Source organism: Calonectris borealis, chromosome W (genome assembly GCF_964195595.1).
Source record: "Calonectris borealis chromosome W, bCalBor7.hap1.2, whole genome shotgun sequence".
Classification (NCBI taxonomy): Eukaryota; Metazoa; Chordata; class Aves; order Procellariiformes; family Procellariidae; genus Calonectris; species Calonectris borealis.
This window is the reverse complement of record NC_134351.1, coordinates 42638015-42659515: the sequence shown is the minus strand read 5'-3', so window position 1 is coordinate 42659515 and position 21501 is coordinate 42638015. Positions and strand designations below refer to the sequence as shown.

The 21501-nt window shown below is 39.6% G+C and overlaps 1 protein-coding gene across 1 annotated transcript in view; it reads right to left on the bottom strand.

The window, feature by feature from the left end:
- Positions 1-2361: 2361 nt before the first annotated feature.
- Positions 2362-21501, bottom strand: part of LOC142075040 (poly(A) RNA polymerase GLD2-like) — a 57601-nt gene continuing 38461 nt past the window's right edge. The window contains 4 exon segments of the mRNA XM_075136036.1: positions 2362-2605; positions 4493-4572; positions 9041-9060; positions 9062-9130. Coding sequence (XP_074992137.1) covers positions 2531-2605; positions 4493-4572; positions 9041-9060; positions 9062-9130 — 244 coding nt within the window. The 3' untranslated portion in view covers positions 2362-2530.

The following is a 21501-nucleotide window of genomic DNA, read 5'->3' as shown; positions in this document are numbered from 1 at the left end:
TTCTGACAAAAGTTGCAGCCCACCATTTAACAAAGATCATTATGTTCACTCGTTGTCATTCCAGTTGTCTGGCACTTGCACAGGAAGTGAGGCTGCTTTTGTTTGCCTTGACAGGAAAATAATATAATATGATGTCTGGTGAAATTTGTTTTCCGAACCTTTCAGATTTTTTTTTTTTTTAAATATGCGAGAGCACTGCCACTTTCCGTGCTCTTGCCAGATTACCCACTAGCTTCTTTCACTGTAAGTTAAACCGAGTCACACCAGCTTGCACCTTGCTTAGCTAACGCAGTAAATTACTGGGGAATTTTCTGTTGTTAGAGAGGATGCAACAAACAGGCTCATCCCCAAACATTTGGGGAAACTACCATCTAGACTTTATATTTCTGATTATAAATATAGCTTATCAGAAGTACACAAACTTGAGAAAAAGCACAAAAAGATTATTTTTAAAGACACAGGTCATTGTGGCTACAGATCTTGGCTTGTATTAAAAAGATCACTGAGTTGGTGGGTCAATTTTTACAGAGTTGCATAGAGGTATCACAATTTTTTAAAATTGTCTATTTTAAAACAGATGATAGGAAGAAGCGGTTTCAAACATAAAGCAATAATTTAAGGTGTGGGATATGTTGACACCTTAGGTGATGCAATACAAACTCGTAAGAGATGATAGACATGCATAAAGTTTTGTGCCTCACATCCAGCTCACTTAAAATACATTTTTGCCAAGTTTGAACATGTATGTCCCTTCTTAGTTGCCCCACGTTGGGAAAGTTTTACATTTTGTAGACAAAGAGATAGCCAGCACCTTTTAAAAAAAGAGGAGTCCTCTCCTCCCCTCTCCCCAAAATCCACGTAGAACATCTTTAAATCCAGACATCATCCTGTACTAAAAACTTTTTGTTGCATTTTACATAAAGCAGGTCAAAGTGAATGTTTCACTGAGACCAAATCTACCACCTTCTAAAGAGGAGAGGCAGGGAGGGAGAAAGTACACATGGAGGGAGAACATTTTAGTAGGTTGTTAGAGTCAGATTAAAATTGTTTAATTTGCAGAAGGAAGCTGTTTTAAGAAGCAAGCCAAAATCTTAGATAGACTAGATCATGAAGTGTGTAGTAAGTAACCTCACAGCAGGCAAATAGTTTACAGTTTCTAGAACTTCCAAATTGTAAAACTTGAAATAAATAAGAACTTAAAGTTTGCACAAGAAGAGATAATGCTTGTTATTTTACACAGTTATAAGGGTTTTCACAATCTAGTTAGAAACAGCAATAGGTGAAACTTATACCTGTATACATACACAGCACAGAATAGCCATATAGAAGTTTATGATTTGCAACAGGGGCCTTATTTTTACATACCATTTTCTTTTCTACTTAATTATAGGAAATATTATAAATATCCAGTACAAAATAACATAAAACTGGAAAAAGAAGCTGTATTTTCCATATATAAACTGTATTCTACTGGACACCATACAAAAATATTAAACAAAGTGAAAATATGAATTTGACATCAATGATAAGTACAGTTTTAACAATGAATTGGTCTTCAATAACAAATACATGAGAGGCACAAACTGTGCTACAGCAGGTCTAAAATTTCAAAATTTTTTTTAAAAGCTAAAATTTTCAAGATTACTTATTTAAATTCAATTTACAGTAGCTAACCAATTTACAGTAGCTAACCAATTTACAAATATTTACACAAAATCAAAACAGAAGCCCAGCTTATTGTAGAAGTGGTAGGGTTGTGGTTTTTTTGGGTTTTCTCCTCCCCCCCCAAGCAGATATCACTACTACTTCAAATATGTAACAGGAAGCACTAAAAAGTATCTTGCCTACTCTGTGTGAATATGAAGCATTTACATATATTGATTTGTCCTTTTTTATTTCAAATTCTTTGTAGTAGAACTGTTGCTTGAAAATTCCAGTTTAGATTACAGTTCTTAGTATCCAGAACACTACCAACTATAATCTAGCTTAATTTTCATAAATTGTTGCTTCTTTTTCCACGTAAAAGGGAAATAAAACTGTAAAGTGCCAAGTTGAGCAAAAGTGCGTACTGCGTTAAGCAGATGTAAAGCATGGGTTGTCTGTTCATCAAGTAGCGTGTACTGTGTGCAATGCCTTAAGAATACAGACTCACACATTGTTTAGCTCTGAATTTCTTCATTTCATGGTTAAATGCATCCGAATTAATGATTACACAGATTATAGAAACAAGAAGTCAGTATATTCCCATACTTTCTTTAAAATGGATTTATTCTTGTGGTTTGCTGTTTGAGTCACAACAGTTTCTTCTAGAAGTCAACAATGCAAGCTTTTTCAGAAAACATATCTTTGAATGAACACCTGTATTAACAAATGTCAATAATAAAATATGCAATCTTTCTTATAAACATTTCCTTAACAAAAGTTTAAGGAGAAAAACATGTCATAAAAAACCATGGGGTAACTGCATCTTGATTTTGATACTGTTCTTTATTTCAGCAGGATCCAATAAGGAGAAAATGGAAGAAGTTGGTTATCTTTTCTGTATGGTTATTCTTAAAGGTAATATACAGTTCAGGTCTTTCTTGTCTCGTAATATCTGCCAAGACTGGGGGAAAAAGTACAATGTTTTAAAAGGCTAAATAATCTTCTTTGCCATTAATACTTAAATACCATTGTAAGTAGTAAGCCTCACAGATCCACAAAAATAAGGTTGATATTTTTCCCCTTCTTGAATTTTTTTTTTTTTTTAAGGGAAAATGAATCCAAAGGTACACAAAATGCAAGGAACTACTGAGGAAGGTACGTCCTTTCAAGAAGAGAGTGGATTTGCAGAGACTGAGATGTTAACATTATTTAAGCATTACACTGATATTCCGACTGCAAAATAATAGTCTCAAATTCACACATGTCAAAGTTCCTGATACAAGATGTTATATTCTGACATTTCCAGAACTTAATTGTGTCTTTAAAATAGGTTATTTCAGTTTTCTTCTGTATTCTGTTCTGGATTCCAGGACACATCTGTTAGGCCATGAACCTGCAAATAACTGCACCGACCCTCCTGTCTTTACATAGACTTCATTTAAATCACAACGTGTAATGAAAACCACAGGAAGAATAATCTCTCAACGGCAGTGAGACAAACAGATTCTTTAGGTTTCTTAAAGTGCAAGATATTCATAAGTACTTGTAGTTTTAAGCAACTGTCATTCCTTATAGTTCCTAGTAAAGAGGAATTTTTTTCAGGGCCATAACACTCCAGTATACAGGCTTCCAGACAGCTTGGACCAAACAACTGCTTTTACATTTTTAGGAAAACCACACAGGTTTGAAACCAATTTTTTAATTGAAAACTCTGAAAAGAGAAATTCACTCTGATTTCACAGAACAGCATGAGAGCCCAAACACTTTGTAAACCACTGCTTTAGCAGATTCACAAAAGAAAATATATTATGTAAAAGTATGTGAACAGTTAAGTATTTTGTATGCTAAGATGGCTAAATAGAAGGAAACTGACATTTCTGAACAGAATTACAAAGCAAAAATGTTATCTTTTTCTGACTATATAAAGGCAACACCTTATAGCATCTGTTTTATTACAAATACCTGGCATTGATTTCCTTTTTCTTGGAGAAACCCTTGAGATATTTAAGGACTTGATTAACTGGAGTAAACAGGAGTCTCCAATGACAGCATACAAGGAAGTCTAACTGGTTAAAGGTAGAAGCCAGTTCTGCGCACTAATCCCTAGTCATAAACTACATTATGAATAGTCTACATTATGAATAGTCAGAGATCTCAGAAAACCAGAATTTGAGCTCAGATATATGAACATAATTCCAAACGCAGTGCCTATGATAGGAGACAAGCATACAAGTGAGTTGGCAGCAAGGATTTTTAGAATAAGGATGTTTAACCAAGGCCTAAATCTTTGCTTGCTTCATTCAAAGTTTCCTTTCCTCCTCCACTACCTGGAACAGCGAAAGCTCCAGTTTGAACTACTCATGTTCTAAAATTATGAGTGTGGTCTTCCTAAAGAAAAGTAACAATTTAATTCAGCTGTCAAAAAACAGCAGAAACCCATTGGTGGCAATATTATAAAAAAGGGATAGTAAGAGGTATAAAACATTGTTTATTATCAGTCAAATTCATGTAGGAAGAAATAATGAAGATAAAGTTGTGATTCTAAAGCTATTAATTATCATTAGATTTTCTTGTGTGTGTAAAATTGATAATTCTAAGACAAAGGGTCTACTATTTCAAGCACCCATTTCAACTTAAGCCTGATGCTTAGTGGCATACGGACATTAATACTCTTATTGAATAATTTTCCACAAACATTTTTAAGAATAAGTTTCTATCATATATATAGTACAAAGCATAAAAATAAACATAAAAACCATCAGAAACAGCCAGGTTCAATGACTTCCATTTGCATAACTATCTTGAAAACCAAAGTGACTGGAAAAATTAACTCTGATGCACTTTTTACCTTCAGAAATTAATCTTTGATAATATCAAACTTCTGTTTTTCATGTACAGCTCTAGCAGTGTTTGTCCCATCAAAGGGCTCTGCAAGATCAAACACAAACATTAAAAGCATTAAAAAAAAAAAGCTAGAGCTATGCTGTCTTCATTGAGCAAGTAATCAGGCAAAAAACAGAGGAGTCAACATATCGTTGCTTCCCAAGAGTGTTTTGAGTGGCTGATTCCACTTTGCTTCTCAATCTTTATTTCTACATAACATTCATCCAGAAAAGCCCCAAACACTGAACACTCTAATGGTATGTAATCCATAATAAAGTCAGGTTATTATTTCTATCAAAGCATGCTATGATTGTGCTGAATTCATGCATCAGTAATTATTTGTTACTGCTTAATAGTCTGTGATGAGATATCAGAATATGATTTTGCATATTAAAATGTTTTGAAACTTACTACACATGTCCCTCTTGGAACTGTCCACTTTAGATTCATCTCATTCAACAGCTTCTCAGTGAAATACAAGGAGTACAGTAAAATATTTACTATAACTTTTCATGTAAGAAGTACCAACTGCTGTAAAAATATTTTTTATCAGTTCATATCTATTCTACAATAGCTATTAATAAATTAACAATTTGGGGCTTACCCCTTCAAAAAGACTACAAATTTATGTGACGTTCTCCCTTTTTATTTTTTTTGCTAACATAATTAGTACTTTGGAACTTTTTTTTTTTAATTGAAGGATTAAAAAAAAGTACTCCTTGCTACTGATAAGGTTGCCAACATTAAAGTAACAGATACTAAAGAATTATGATGCAGAGACTATGCATTACAATGCACTACAAAACAGATATTATACAGTCTCTTTTTGCCCTACTAGAGAACTGCTTAAATAACATGTGGTGTATTTCACACTGGCAGAATTTATGAAAGTCCTCAAGGGCCATCGAACCATAGAAGTATTTGCTAGATCAGGTAGCTTTTTTGTTTAGTTGGTTATGAATTGCTTTTATTCACATAGGGACATATAGTGAAATAAAGCATTAAACAGACATCAGAAGAGATTATGCCATTATAGAGACTGGGACTTCAAATTTGAAACATGTTCCATGGCATTGGGTTTGTTACTGTAAGTTATTTAAATTCAAAATCAAATAAATTGTTTCAAGTAACAAGTGTTGGTTTTGGCATGTTTCTAAAAGGTTTTTCTTCAAACTACCTATAAATTTTTTTAATGGACATTTACAGGCAGATTTATTTTACTTTAGAATGCATCATACATTTAGATTGGAGCAGAAAACTGGCCATCAAATAAGAAAGGTACCTAGTCCTCTAAAACCAGTCACAAAATTTGACAGTGACCTACTGTCAGTAAGAATTCCATACCCCTTACCGTGTGAAGGTACGGCATTTTTTGTGTGTCTTAAACGTGATGTCAAGTGTTTCTTTAATGCTAGGACCTTTATGTACTTTATGTCGAATCAAGAGATTTTTTTTCTTTTAAAGCAACAAGAGCAAAGGTGTACAATCTTCTAAAACTGTCAGTGGGGAAAAAAAGGTACTTTTCCTAGTCACAAAAACTGACTCACTTCTTCCCTTTATTCTTCCTGCATATTTACTGACTGTCAAAAGACAAACTCATTCCCTAGAGCACAGCAAGAATAATTTTGCAATCAGCTACTATTTACAACACTACATTTTCTAACCATCAGGACAGTGAGAGTCCATCATAAGTTATTTTGTTCACACACACAGACATGAGAATATTAAAAGAAAAAAAGTAATAAAACTTTAACACTGATGCTTGAGGGAAAGGCTAAAGGGGATCATCTTTCCAAATGAAAATACAAGAAATCATAAAACTTCAGAACTGCTGCAAACCAAGCCCTGAGGAATTACTTTTAGAATTATTTTTAACATGTGGATCTGAAAGATTTAAAAGTACAAGCATGAATCAGGTGCAGCTTAGACAGCTTCTGATCCAGTTCCCCTAAATGACTATCAATTTAATTGTCTCACAAAATTGCCAAGTTTCTAGCTTTTCCAAACTGTGTCTTTTTCAACAGGAGAATATATGGTATTATTTGATATAGAGAAGATTTAAACTGAAACCAGAATAGTCGCTAGCAATTTAGAGCTTCTGACAAGGAACATTCACAAACATTAGCTAAAAGCAAAGTTCTCTGTATCCCTATAATGGTAATAGCCTGCCAGATTTTAAAATGTCTGAAAAGAGCATCTCTACTATATTTGTTTCTCAAACAGCAGAAATACAAGTGAGAATCAGTCTTAAGGCTGATAAAAATTAAAAAAGAATACATTTTTTTTCTTTGAGTGAGCCTGAATATAGTGCTACATGTAGAATTATGGCAATTTGCAGGTATAGACTTCTTGTAATCTATCAACAAATATATTTAAAATATTAAAAATATATGCAATAATACCAATTATTGGAATTTTAGTCTACTAAATGGAAAATCTGACAAAGACTTGGAAACCAGAATATGTTGACATGTTTAGCTAGCTTTTAAAAGTTTCTTCTCAAAGTACACAGAAGTTTACCTACATACTTAGTTAAACTAGTTCAGCTTAACAGCTGTTATAAACATGAAGCTTACTTCGAGTTGAAATAGGAAATTTAATTTTTCCCTTCCAATTTAGAAGTAAAAACTTGGTATGTGAGGATAAAACCCACTCTTAATCAAGTCTTGAAGCACATGGTAACAGGAAGGAATCAGATGTGCCACCTATAGATAATTTTGCTTTTTTAATAGTTCAAATGCAAAACACACTCTTAAGAAGAAGTTGTATGTGATCAAGCCCATTTAATACAAATTCTAAAATGCCTATTTTGTATGTTGATATCCTATTTTCCAAGCTAACAGAAGGCAAACCTAATTATTCAACCACTTTGTAACATCATAAAAAAAACCTGAGAGCTTGAAACACACAGACCCCCACCAGCAACACAGCGGATCATCATCATGTGACATCAGCAGACAGCTGCCCAGCATTCCCACCTCCCACGTGCAGATCAGAGCCTTGGCAATGTCTGCCCTGCACTATCCTGAATCATTTCAGCTGTGCAGATACTCTAATTCTTACATTTCTCAACTCTGAGACTGCAGAGTCAAGCATGCAGTCGTCTTCACAGGTTTCAGTGTATTTTTTCCCTATGACTGGTAGTTGATTTTTTTTCCAAGTCAAATAAAGAACAGGAATCCCATTATGTGGCTTCACACTGTCCATATGATTACAGCCAAGTTGGTGAGCTCTAGGCCACAGAATAACTAATTTCACCAGTAGGTAATTATTCTCTGCACAGAGCAGCACAAATGCAGGAAATTACATGCACACACACACAGAGTGCACTCCCACCCCCCAGGAATCTTGCGGAGTGTCTGTGTCTAACCACAGGACTTCTGCCTTATTCCTCCCATGCACCCCAGCAAAATTTTCCCAGTCTCTAACAACTACTTCCATACAGTTTGGCTCCTGTCCAAGTTCTATTCCTCTTTTATCCTACAACTTCAACCCTTGATATCCTGATCCTAATAGCCTCCCATTTATTTACAGCTGGGGCCCAGGCCACCTCCCCCATTTCAAACCTTCCCTCTTCACCCCAGTGTCTTAAACCACCGACTTCTAATTCTGCTCCCACTTCACCTTGGTTCCTTATCCATGGTCTCTTGTCCAATCAATTTCCCTTCACCTGCTGCATTCTGATTCTTGCTCCCCTTTCTTATCTCTTTGTGTTAACTGTTTCCAGTTACAGGGTAGCTCCCAGTCCTTCCCTGCTTCTCTTTTCATTCTCCTCTAACATCTCAATCCTTCTCTTAGTCTATTATTTTCTCTTTCCTTGGTCCAAGCTTCATCTCCTATGCATGCTAACTGTTCATCTTCTCCATGTAGACTCCCCATGGCAGTTGAAAGGCACCAAAGAGCACATGAAGCAGGTTCCCTGTATCATGCTACTGCCAAGTTCAGCCTGAATTAAGAAGGCTGAGACCTGCAACTCCAAAAGGTAGCCTGGGTTTACCCTCTGTGGAAACTGTACATTCACCAGACAACCAAAAATAGTAACCACAAGGGGATCAACATACACATAATCTAGTTACTGCTAGGACTTGGGATGCCAGAGCATTACTAGAACAAAGAATATTCTTAGAGAGGAATCTGAATATGTGCCCACTGTGTTTTTTCAGAAGCTCCATCTTGGCAAAACTGAAGACTACTTTTGCAGAGCAGGAAAACACACACTACTGCCATTCCTTGTCAAAGTCCTAATCCCTGTTTCAAAATAACAGGGCAATGAGTCCTCTTGAAGAAAAGGTCAGGAGAACTATTTTTAAACACTGTAGAACTTAAAGCTTACTTCTCAAATGTTTTTGACGAGACCGTTTCCAAAACTATTCACATTGGTTAAACTTTATTTTCTACGTAAATATATTACACATGTGCATTATTAAAACACAACCAAGGTAAAGTCTAATTGACAGATTCATATATTTAGTGTCTTAACAGTTAAAAATTATAATGCATCTTTACATTTTACCTTCTACACAAATAAATTTTTCTCCATTCAATACCATCAGGTCTTGGAATAGCTTTGGCCTCATGAACTGAAATAATTTGATGGCTCCAACTAGGGAAAAGAAAAACAATTTGCAGACCTTTTAACTCTTGATTCTGAATGAATAATATCAGTTTACATTAAAAAATTGTCAAATTGCTATGTCATAAGCCTGGATAGCACAGTACTTTAAGGAGTAATTTAGTGTAACAGTAATTCACTATATAAGAGTAAGGAATGATGGGTGGGAAACAAGAAAAATTTTCCACAAACACAAAAGTGTATTTACGAAAACATCTGCAAAACAGAACATCACAGTTTCCATAAGTAACATGTATTCATGACAGAATTTTTTTTTTCTTCAAAAAACAATGTCAACATGAATATGGACACCTACATTTATTTCTAAGTTAAAAATAAATTATAGCCTCAAATATATCTTTCAGCATTTTCTGTGGGAAGAAAAGGAACATAAGGAGTTTAAGTGCAGATGATGTCACATATTGCATTCCATTAAAAAAAAATTCAACAATATAAAGATATATAAAGATAGCATGCTTACAGGTCAGCATTCCTAGTGCAAGGAACCCATTATTAGAAAGCACTAATACTTTGTGTATGCTGAATTTTAGATCTTCCACAACTGTAACAACAGAGTAGCAACTCAAACACGCATTTGAGGATAACCTACTGCTTTCTGCACACAATTTTACAACAAAACCATAGGAAATGATCACACTGAAACAGGAACAGCAGTGCAGTTTAGAGGGCAGTCTTTATGATGTGCCAAGCATCTTTATGATCTTTATGATGCTTGGCACAATGCTATGCCAAACATAATGGAAGCCAAAGCAACCACTTGCTTTATGTTCTTTGTTCTAAGCTTTATATTCCTGACCAATTCTACCCAGCTAGTTTTCAGCTGCTCTTAACTAAACAAGGGAACTACCATATCAGCAAAAGGCCTGGATCACCACACACCCGCACTAGATGGGGATTAGAAATAGCTGGGTAGCATGCTGCTAACTGAACTGGTGTTATGTACACCTGACTGGATCTCCTGACTGTATGGATCTTTTGACATAATGCAAAGAGAAAGGAGCTTGGCTGGGTGCATCAACCACCTGCAGTAAATCTATAAATATCAACTGTAAAACAAAATACAGTCTGTACATCATCAGTTAAATTTGGAACAACTCTGTGCTCCCTAGGCCACAGATCAGCTGTCCATTAAGTCAGAGCTGACTCCATTAAGTCAGTGGTGATAAGACAGTGATAAGACAGTTTACACCAGCTAAAAAAAAAAAAATCTGTGTCTGTGATTCTACAGATTAGCTTGGATACAGCTCATGATTAAAGCCACTTATGAAAGTTAGCTGTTTGAATAACCATACTTCCACAGAACACTTACATTATTCTTCTATTTAAGAATATGAATAGCCTTTTATGATATTTCAAAGAGGTGCAGGACACAGCATATGAAGCATAGTTTAGGATACTTCAGATTACTTATTCACCCACTGCTGTGTATATTTAGATTTCTCTTGATATATTCTTTAGAAAATTAATACAGATGATGATCATTTCTAGCATTCAAAGCAAAATAAAGTTTTCATTCTAACCCATCACTCTCCCTCTCCTTAATTCCCATATTAGACTACTTTTGCAAGAATTAGAGATGTTGTGAAGCACCAAATCATTTCCTATCATGTCTTTTTAATAAACTTCCATCAAACACAAGCTTAACAAGAAATTCAGATGAATTGCTTAAAAAAACAAACACAAAAAAAGACAAAAGAGAAAAAGCAAGTGACTAGAGCATCAAAGAAGCTTAAACTGCAGCTTCAGAACATTGGTCATGAGCAGAAGCTGCTGACAGTTCAACTCTTCTGCCTTGTCTAAAAGCTTATTTAAAAATCAGACAGATCCAGGCCAGTAAGAGTTACTCAACAAATATTTGATCTCTGTTTGGTTAAAACAAGCAGTATTGTTTCACTTCAAACATGTAATTCTTCTCTTGACTTCTTTCTTTCTACCTGGCTTAATTCCTCAGCAAAAAATAAATGTGTTCATAATACACTGGTTTAGCAAGAAGGAACAAAAAAAAAGTTACATTTCTAGCTATTTAAACAGCTTTGTATTTAAACTTGAAAACAACTACTTTAACTAATAGTATCATTAAACCTTCACTAACCCTGCCTTAGTACCAAAATCTGAACTAGAAATTAATTACCAACAGCAAGTTATTTGTGTATTGATTTTAACCATTTTGGCTTGCACACAACAACTTCATTATTGCCAATGCAAAGTGAATATTCTCCGCATATACACTTTCAATCCATAAGTTAACAATAACCATTTGAACAGCTTTCTCAATCATCAGTTATTTCTGGGATCACTGCCTGCATTAGGTACGTGCTCCTCATGGAGAAGGCAAGAATTTGAAAGAAAAAGACCAGCGATTTCCAGGTGTAAGTGTGTATGAACACACTACAAATAGATATAAAAGCTTATATTTTCCAGAGCATTCTTATAAGCCAAAGCTACTTGCAGAAACACATTAAGATGGGTACAAATTGCAAGCATATTTAATTCAATATAGTTCAATTAAAAAATATGATCACTTTATTACCTGACCAATTCTGCCCTGAAGAGAGCCGTAAGCAATCGTATTTTATATTTTGTCACGATAACATAATTGATCTTTTATCATGTCCACCAAATACAACTTAATCAATGAATGATCTTAAACAACCATTACATAACCTGAAACAATAAATCCAAGAGAAGTAGTCCCAAAGGACAATCTCGAGGTTCCCTAGTAGTATCTTCAGGGGAGCAAGGCCTTCGCTTCAAGGTCTCGCTTTGTAGAGAAACAGCCAAGTGAAAACCTGCTGCCTTCACTCACAGCTGCAGAAGTGAAATCAGACACTCTCTTCAGAGGGCCTGGTAAACACGGACCAGTTTCCAAATACTTTCTTTTGAGAACACCTCCATACATTTTTATACTCTGTCACATTCACTGCATGATCAGTGGAGCTTTGATAATAGTGAAAGTTAAAACTGAGTTATAAGTATACTTTTAGCCAACTGTATCATGTGAAACATTAATGCAGACTTGAACTCTATGGCAAGCTAATTATACAACCGTGTCAGCAAATCAAGCTTTGCCATATGTAGTGTGCAAGTCCAATATATGCAGCAGTTTCCAAATCACATTTCTGGTAATTTATGAAGGGGGAGAAATATTACTTCCTACGGACACAGCAAAAATCCCAGACTCAGACTGTGGAATGGGCACGGTATAAATACATGGTAATCAACAATTCTCTTCTGAAAGAGTTTATAGTCTAAATAAACAAAGCAGATTAATAGCATAAGGGGGGAAAAAACAAAAACAAAACAACACAGCACAAGGAGATAAACTTATTTATGGCTGCACAGCATGCAAGGCACTTGTTTCTTCCTTTGTGCCCTACTTTTTGGGCCCATCTTGCCATTAAATATTATTCACTACATGAAGTAAAATAATGGGTGTTCAAGAAAAAGGGGATGAATTGAACAGGTGAATGACTGGCTGCATAGCTGGTGCCATGCTCAAGGTCTCAGCTTTTACGATCTTGGGCATACCTTCGAAAAACCAGGCCTGTTAACAGCTAACGGGGCTCAACTGACCAAGCGGGTCAAGAGCATCCTGGGCAACAAGCTAGCTGGACTTATAAACAGAGCTTTAAACTAGATTTAGCAGGGGAAGGGGATGAAGTTCTAAGCACTAGAGAAGAGCCAGGGGCTGTTGAGGCATTAGGAAGCAACAGGGAAACACCTGTGAATTGCCTCAAGGGAATTAGGGCAAGCTCCTCTAAAAAGGGGATGTGGCCAATAGCCCAGCTGAAGTGCCTCTATACCAATGCACACAGCATGGGAAACAAACAGGAGGAGCTGGTAGCTGCTGCCCAGATGGAAAACTACGACCTGATTGCTATCACAGAAACTTGGTGGGATGAATCGCACAATCGGAGTGCTGTGATTGACAGCTATAAACCATTCAGAAGGGACAGGCAAGGAAGGAGAGGTGGGGGAGTTGCCCTCTATGCCAAAAGTAGGATTAATTGCACAGAGCTATCTTTGAAGAACAGCAATGTGCAGGTCAAGAGCTTACGGGTGAAAATTAGAGACCAAGCCAACAAAGGAAACTTTGTGGTTGGTGTCTACTACAGGCCACCCGATCAAGGAGAGGAGGTTGATGAAGAGTTCTTTCTTCAACTGCAGGAATCATCACGCTTGCAGGCCCTGATCCTGATAGGGGACTTCAACCACCCAGACATCTGCTGGAAAAGCGGCACAGCGAACTGCAAGCAGTCCAGGAAACTACTGGAGTGCATTGAGGACAACTTCCTAGTACAGGTGATGGAGAGCCCAACCAGAGGAGAGGCACTGCTGGACCTGTTGCTCACTAATGCAGAAGAACTTATCGGAGAGGTCAAGACTGGAGGTAGCCTGGGCTGCAGCAATCATGCCCTGGTAGAATTCTCAATCTTGAGGGGTACAGGACAGGTAAAAAGTAGGGTCAGGACCCTAAACCTCAGAAAGGCAAACTTTTGGCTGTTTAGGGCGCTAGTGCATGGGATCCCTTGGGAAACTGCCCTCAGAGGCAAAGGAGCGAATGAGAGCTGGGAGATATTTAAAGACATTTTTCTTAGGGCGCAAGAGCTCTCAATCCCGATGTGCAAGAAGTTGGGCAGGGGAGGCAGGAGGCCAGCTTGGCTAAGTCAAGACCTCTTAGCCAAACTAAAACACAAAACCAAAATGCATAGGCAGTGGAGGCAGGGATATACATCCTGGGGAGATTATAGGGATATGGCCCGAGAGTGCAGGGAGGGGATCAGGAAAGCCAAGGCACAGCTGGAGCTGAACTTGGCTAGGGATGTGAAAAATAACAAGAAGGGTTTCTTCAGGTACATAGGACAACAAAGGAAGATGAAAGAAACTGTACCCCCGCAATGAGCAAAATGGGAGACCTGGCTACAACTGACATGGAGAAGGCTGAGGTACTCAAAAACTTTTTTGCCTTGGTCTTCACTGGCAAGTGCTCTAGCCACGCTGCCCAATTCACAGAATCCAAAGGCAGGGACTGGGAGAATGAAGAGCCGCCCACCGTAGGAGAAGATCAGTTTCAAGACCATCTAAGGAACCTGAATGTGCACAAGTCCATGGGACCTGATGAGATGCATCCAAGGGTCCTGAGGGAACTGGCAGATGAAGTTGCTAAGCCACTCTCCATTATATTTGAAAAGTCGTGGCAGACTGGTGAAGTTCCCAGTGACTGGAGAAGGGGAAACATAACCCCCATTTTTAAATGCTACAGGCCAGTCAGTCTCACCTCTGTGCCCAGCAAGATCATGGAGCAGATCCTCCTCTAAACTATGCTAAGGCACATGGAAAACAGAGAGGTGATTGGTGACAGCCAACGTGGCTTCACTAAGGGCAAATCGTGCCTGACAAATTTGGTGGCCTTCTACGATGGCGTTACAGCATTGGTGGATAAGGGAAGAGCAACTGACATCATCTACCTGGACTTGTACAAAGCATTTGACACAACATCCTTGTCTCTAAAATGGAGAGACATGGATTTGATGGGTGGACCACTCAGTGGATAAGGAATTGGCTGGATGGTTGCACTCAAAGAGTTGCGGTCAATGGCTCGATGTCCGGGTGGAGACCAGTGACGAGTGGTGTCCCTCAGGGGTCCATATTGGGACCAGTATTATTTAACATCTTCATCAGTGACATAGACAGTGGGATTGAGTGCACCCTCAGCAAGTTTGCAGATGACACCAAGCTGAGTGGTGTGGTTGACACTCTAGAGGGAAGGGATGCCATCCAGAGGGACCTGGACAAGCTTGAGAAGTGGGCCCGTGTGAACCTCATGAGGTTCAACAAGGCCAAGTGCAAGGTCCTGCACCTGGGTCAGGGCAATCCCAAATATGGATACAGGCTGGGCGATAAGTGGATCGAGAGCAGCCCTGCCGAGAAGGACTTGGGGGTACTGGTGGATGAAAAACTGGACATGAGCCGGCAATGTGCGCTCACAGCCCAGAAGGCCAACCGTATCCTGGGCTGCATAAAAAGAAGTGTGGCTAGCAAGTCGAGGGAGGTGATTCTCCCCCTCTACTCCACTCTCGTGAGACCCCACAAGTACTGTGTTCAGCTTTGGGGCCCCCAGCATAAGACAGACATGGACCTGCTCGAGCAGGTCCAGAGGAGGGCCACAAAGATGATCAGGAGGCTGGAGCACCTCCCCTATGAGGACAGGACGAAAGAGTTGGGGTTGTTTAGCCTGGAGAAGAGAAGGCTCTGGGGCGACTTTATTTCAGCCTTTCAATACTTAAAGGGGGCTTATAAGAAAGATGGAGACAGACTTTTTAATAGGGCCTGTAGCAACAGGACAATTAGAGATCTTAGAGGTCTTTTCCAACCTTAATGATTCTATGACAAGGGGTAATGGTTTTAAACTAAAAGAGGGTAGATTCAGACTAGATATAAGGAAGAAATTCTTTACTGTGAGGGTGGTGTGACAATGGAACAGGTTGCCCAGAGAGGTGGTAGATGCCCCATCCCTGGAAACGTTCAAGGTCAGGTTGGACGGGGCTCTGAGCAACCTGATCTAGTGGAAGATGTCCCTGCCCACGGCAGGGGGGTTGGACTAGATGACCTTTAAAGGTCCCTTCCAATCCAAACTATTCTATGATTCAGAAGTAAAATACTAGTTCTTCCATGAAAGGCAAAACTAACAGAGCCCTGTGTTGTGTTTATTTAACTCTTATCCTCATTCCCACCTATAATGTTTCCATCAGCAACCTCAAAGCAAAGATAACATATACCGTGGATAGCGTGACACTATTTGTTCTTGTTGGCTGGCTATCACACACACAAAAAATGTTTAAACACCACATTCTGCCCGCCTTTTCCTCTGCATGGGCATTAATTTGAGTTTCTCTTTTCCAGCCAATTACCAGTTTTTATGAAACTATCAGAATTTTGGTATCTTCAAGACACACACTCTGCTCCTTTCAAACAGGAATTATAATTATCAGGGATACACAGATGGTCAAGTAAACAGTACAACTGACTAAGTTTTATTTCTATAGTAGAAAAAGTTAAAGATAATATAGGTTGCTGCATTAGGTGCGTCATTTCCTGATATGACTTCTCAGCTATGTAACATTTTCAATACAGGAATCCTAATGACTATTTTTTTACAGGGTCTTTTTTGTTTGTTTTTACAACAGAATATCACCAGTCAAATATTTAAATATTTAAAAGGTACTTAACTCTGGAAAAAACTAGCCAGATATTCTTTTATTGTTTGTTTTAAAATCTTTTCTTCCCTTGACTTCAGCAACTATCCTATCTTCATTCTCCACCTTTTCAAGCTTTGTTTTAACCAGAAGCTCCCCCATGCCTCTGCAATTAAATTGAGGTAAAATTTTTTCTTTATATATGATCATCACAAAAGATAATATTAATATATTACCATCAGTTCAAGTACTGATATTGCAGCATTGTTAGTCTTCATACTTCTTAGTATATCCTGCATGTCTAACAGCAGACAAAAAAAAAAATCTTCCCTTAAAGTAAGAGAACACAGGGACCAGCTACTGATTTATGCAGAAATCTGCTCTTGACTCTGTATTGACAAGTACCCAAACCAGGAAAATCAAATTAGGTATTTTTCCTGCATTTGGGCAAGACCTTCCTTGCTAGTTTGCACAGGCAAACCAGAAACCACAACTTCAGTGTAAAAGATATTTACTAATTAGACCTCTTTTATATATGAGAAGATTAACAACTCGTTATACAGATGAGTAGTAAAGGATGCATCTAGTGTCCCACATAAATTAGGAACTTGAGGATATCCTCCAGCGGTGTTTAATTTACCTGTTTAGCAAACAGCACCTTGCCAGCTGAAAAGACAGGTACTCAGGAGGAACTTTTAGGACAAAAGACCGTTCCCTTATTTGCAGAGATTGTTGAAGGAAAATCCTTTATGTGAAAATCTCTCAGAATCAGACTTAAACATACAAAAAGTGCAATTAGTTCATGAATTGCCACAGGCCATATGGATTTAGCTTACGTATTCCACATGTGGTGCATGCCCCAGCGATGTTTTCATTTAAGGATTTCATGATCACTCATTTCTTACACTGAAGTAAAATATGAACACTTCAAAAATGATAATGAATATCCAGCAGTTACATATTTTGTTCTCCTTCCAGGAAATAGATATGATGCACATACACAGGACAACAACATGTATAAACCAACTGCCTCAGAAACAAGTTATTTAGAAGATCTTTAGGCTTATTTAAATACAGCCATTTGATGTTTTACATGGACAAGCAATTTTTGTAAGAAATTCGAGTGACAATTTGGCAAAATGTTCACAATCTACAGCTTTCTCAGATTCCCTCACAATTTTAGCTTCTACTACTTCTCCTCACTAGGTATGGCCTATATTCATGTATGTTATAGTCAAAGTAAAGAGCCACCTGGTCAGTTATCTCCACTGACTTGGGGTGTGTCGTGGTTTAACCCCAGCCAGCAAAAATAAACCCCACGCAGCCGCTCGCTCACCCCGCCACCGGTGGGATGGGGGAGAGAATCAGGAGGGCACAAGTAGGAAAGCTCCCGGGTTGAGATAAAAACAGTTTAATAATTGAAATAAAACTAAGTAGAACAGTAATAATAACAATGAGAACAACAACAATAACAGAATACACAAAGCAGGCGATGCACAATGCAACTACTCACCTACCACCGACCGCGGTCACGAATGGGGGCGAGCCCCCCCACACACCTGGTTTTTATACTGAGCATGATGTCACATGGTATAGAATACCCTATTGGCCAGCTGGGTCCACCACCCCGGCTGTGCTCCCCCTCCCCGGTGTAAGCACCACTCAGCAACAACCAAAGCATCAATGGGCCATCAACGCTCCTTTCACACCGAACCCAAAACACAGCACACCCCCCAAGCTACTGGGAAGAAAGTTAACTCTGTCCCTGCCGGAACCAGGACAATATCCACCCCTTATTCTATACCATCTACATCATGCCCAGGTCTCACATTTTCCCATACCTTCCAATTAGTCACCACTACTTTTCCTGCCTTTTGATATATATACACACAGAGATATCATTCCCTTAGTCCATGGGCCATCCCTCTAAAAAGTCCATTGAGTTCATTTAGTCCATGACTTTGGGTTCCATCTGTTGTAACAGTCTTTCAGGGCAGGATAGATGGTGTGTGGTGTTGGACTGTTGCATGCAGAGGCCAGTTCTGGGCGCTCGTCTGGTTCTATCATCCTTGCACCTTGCTCAGTTTCATCGGAGTTCATTCTACATTAATCTGGGTGATTCTTACTATAATACTGTTAATATGGCATATGGTAACCATAGAAGTGATGACATACAGTATTATACAGTAATTAACATCATACAATTAAGTTCATTGGCTATTTTCACCCAAAATCAAATCCCCTTGAGGTACACACCAGACTTCCCCATCCTTTCGCATTACCCACCAAGTGCACCCAGGTCCTTGAGCAAAAGCAATCCCACGAATGGGTTTTCCCTTGCCAGAAGCAGGAGTAACCCAGACTGTCTTCCCCAGCATATTTCTCATATGCACGACAGGGACTTTATCCCCCTCTACAGTACGTAAGGGTTTGGATTGGGCAGGGCCAGCTCGAGTGACAGATCCCCTGGTGTTGACTAACCAGGTGGCTTTTGCTAAACGTGTGTCCCAGTGCTTGAATGTCCCACCACCCATTGCCCTCAGTGTTGTCTTTAGCAGCCTGTTGTATCGTTCGATTTTCCCAGAGGCTGGTGCATGGTAGGGGATGTGATAGACCCACTCAATGCCATGCTCTTTGGCCCAGGTGTTGTCCGAAAAGTGGATTCGTGCCCGGCGTGCAAGTAACCAATTCCACACGCTCAGGAGAGATATTGTTTTATTCAGGCCTGGGTGCTCGGCGGACTTGCCACAAATCAAGCACACCTGGTCTAATCACATTTCTGTTTATATCCATGCTTCTCATCATACATATTTTAAATTTCTCTTTTACATATTCAATAAATTTCTGAGAACTAATTATAATATTACGTCATCCTAGACACATGCGCACTAAAGCCTTTAGGGTCTCCTTGAGGGTCTCGGGTGGTCTCTGGTGGTCGTTAGGGTAGTGAACTCTTCATGAACTTATTTCCTCTTTATCTTATAGGGTCGCAATTTGTCCCTGAGCCATACTTGGACCACGTTTGTTTATAGTTTCCAAGGTTATTCTTCACTAGAGCCTAACAATGCTTCCAGGATACACAATTTAGACTGGTTACAATTCTACACACCTGCAAACACAACACCTGCTAGTTACCTAATTTCTAAGCAACAAGTCTTCATTGTTCAGAATTACAGAAGCGAACAGTAGAATTACAGAAGCAAGCAGTATGGAATAGTAGATACTGTACCTACTACATCACAGGTGTCTATGAGGGTGTTTCGGAAATGAGTCCCGTTGTCTGACTCAATTCTTTCTGGGGTGCCATGTCGCCATAGGACTTGCTTTTCAAGGCCCAGGATGGTGATCCTGGAGGTGGCATGGGGCACAGGGTATGTTTCCAGCCATCCGGTGCTTGCTTCCACCATGGCGAGCACATAGCGCTTGCCTTGTCGGGTCTGTGGGAGTGTGATATAATCAATCTGCCAGGCCTCCCCATATTTATATTTCAACCGTCGTCCTCCATACCAAAGAGGCTTTACTCACTTCGCTTGCTTGATTGCAGCGCACGTTTCACATTCATGGATAACCTGTGCAATAGTGTCCATGGTTAAGTCCACCCCTCGATCACGAGCCCATCTATATGTTGCATCTCTTCCTTGGTGGCCTGAGGTGTCATGGGCCCACCAAGCTATAAATAATTCACCCTTCTGTTGCCAGTCCAGATCCACCTGAGCCACTTCAATCTTAGCAGCCTGGTCCACCTGCTGGTTGTTTTGGTGTTCTTCAGGGGCCCGACTCTTGGGTACGTGAGCATCTACGTGACGTACTTTTACAACCAGGTTCTCTACTCGGGCAGCAATATCTTGCCACAATGCAGCAGCCCAGATGGGTTTACCTCTGCGCTGCCAGTTGTTCTGCTTCCACTGCTGCAACCACCCCCACAGGGCATTTGCCACCATCCATGAGTCAGTATAAAGATAAAGTACTGGCCATTTTTCTCATTCAGCAATGTCCAAGGCCAGCTGGATGGCTTTCACCTCTGCAAACTGACTTGATTCACCTTCTCCTTCAGCAGTTTCTGCGACTTGTCATATAGGACTCCATACCGCAGCTTTCCATCTCCGATGCTTTCCCACAAGGCGACAGGACCCATCAGTGAACAGGGCATATTGCTTCTCATTTTCTGGTAGTTTGTTATACAGTGGGGCCTCTTCAGCACACGTCACCTCCTCCTCTGGGGATATTCCAAGATTCCTGGGCGACTGGGGTTTCCTATTCAGGCCCGTTGTGTGATCAGCGCGACCCACTTACTCCACGTAGCATCGGTTGCATGATGTGTAGAGGGGACCCTCCCTTGGAACATCCAGCCCAGCACCGGCAGTGGGGGTGCCAGGAGGAGCTGTGCTTCAGTACCAACCACTTCCGAAGCAGCTCGAACCCCTTCATATGCTGCCAATATCTCCTTCTCAGTTGGAGTGTAGCGGGCCTCGGATCCTCTGTATCCCCGACTCCAGAACCCTAAGGGTCGACCTCGAGTCTCCCCTGGTGCTTTCTGCCAGAGGCTCCAGGTAGGGCCATTCTCCCCGGCTGTGGTGTAGAGCACATTCTTTACATCTTGTCCTGCCTGGACTGGCCCAAGGGCTATTGTATGAACTATCTCCCATTTAACTTGTTCAAAGGCTTGTCGTTGCTCAGGGCCCCATTTGAAGTCGTTCTTCTTCCTGGTCACGTGGTAGAGAGGGCTTACGATTTGACTGTAATCTGGAATATGCATTCTCCAAAAACCCACAACACCTAAGAAAGCTTGTGTTTCCTTTTTGCTAATTGGTGGGGACATGGCTGTTATTTTATTGATCACATCCATTGGGATCTGACGACGTCCATCTTGCCATTTTATTCCTAAAAACTGGATTACCTGTGCAGGTCCCTTGACCTTACTTTGTTTTATGGCAAAACCAGCCTTCAGAAGGATTTGGACTATTCTCTCCCCTTTCTCAAAAACTACTTCTGCAGTGTTGCCCCATACAATGATGTCATCGATGTATTGCAGGTGTTCCTGAGCCTCCCCCTGTTCCAGTGTGGTGTGGATCAGTCCATGGCAAATGGTAGGGCTGTGTTTCCACCCCTGGGGCAGTCGGTTCCAGGTGTACTGGACGCCCCTCC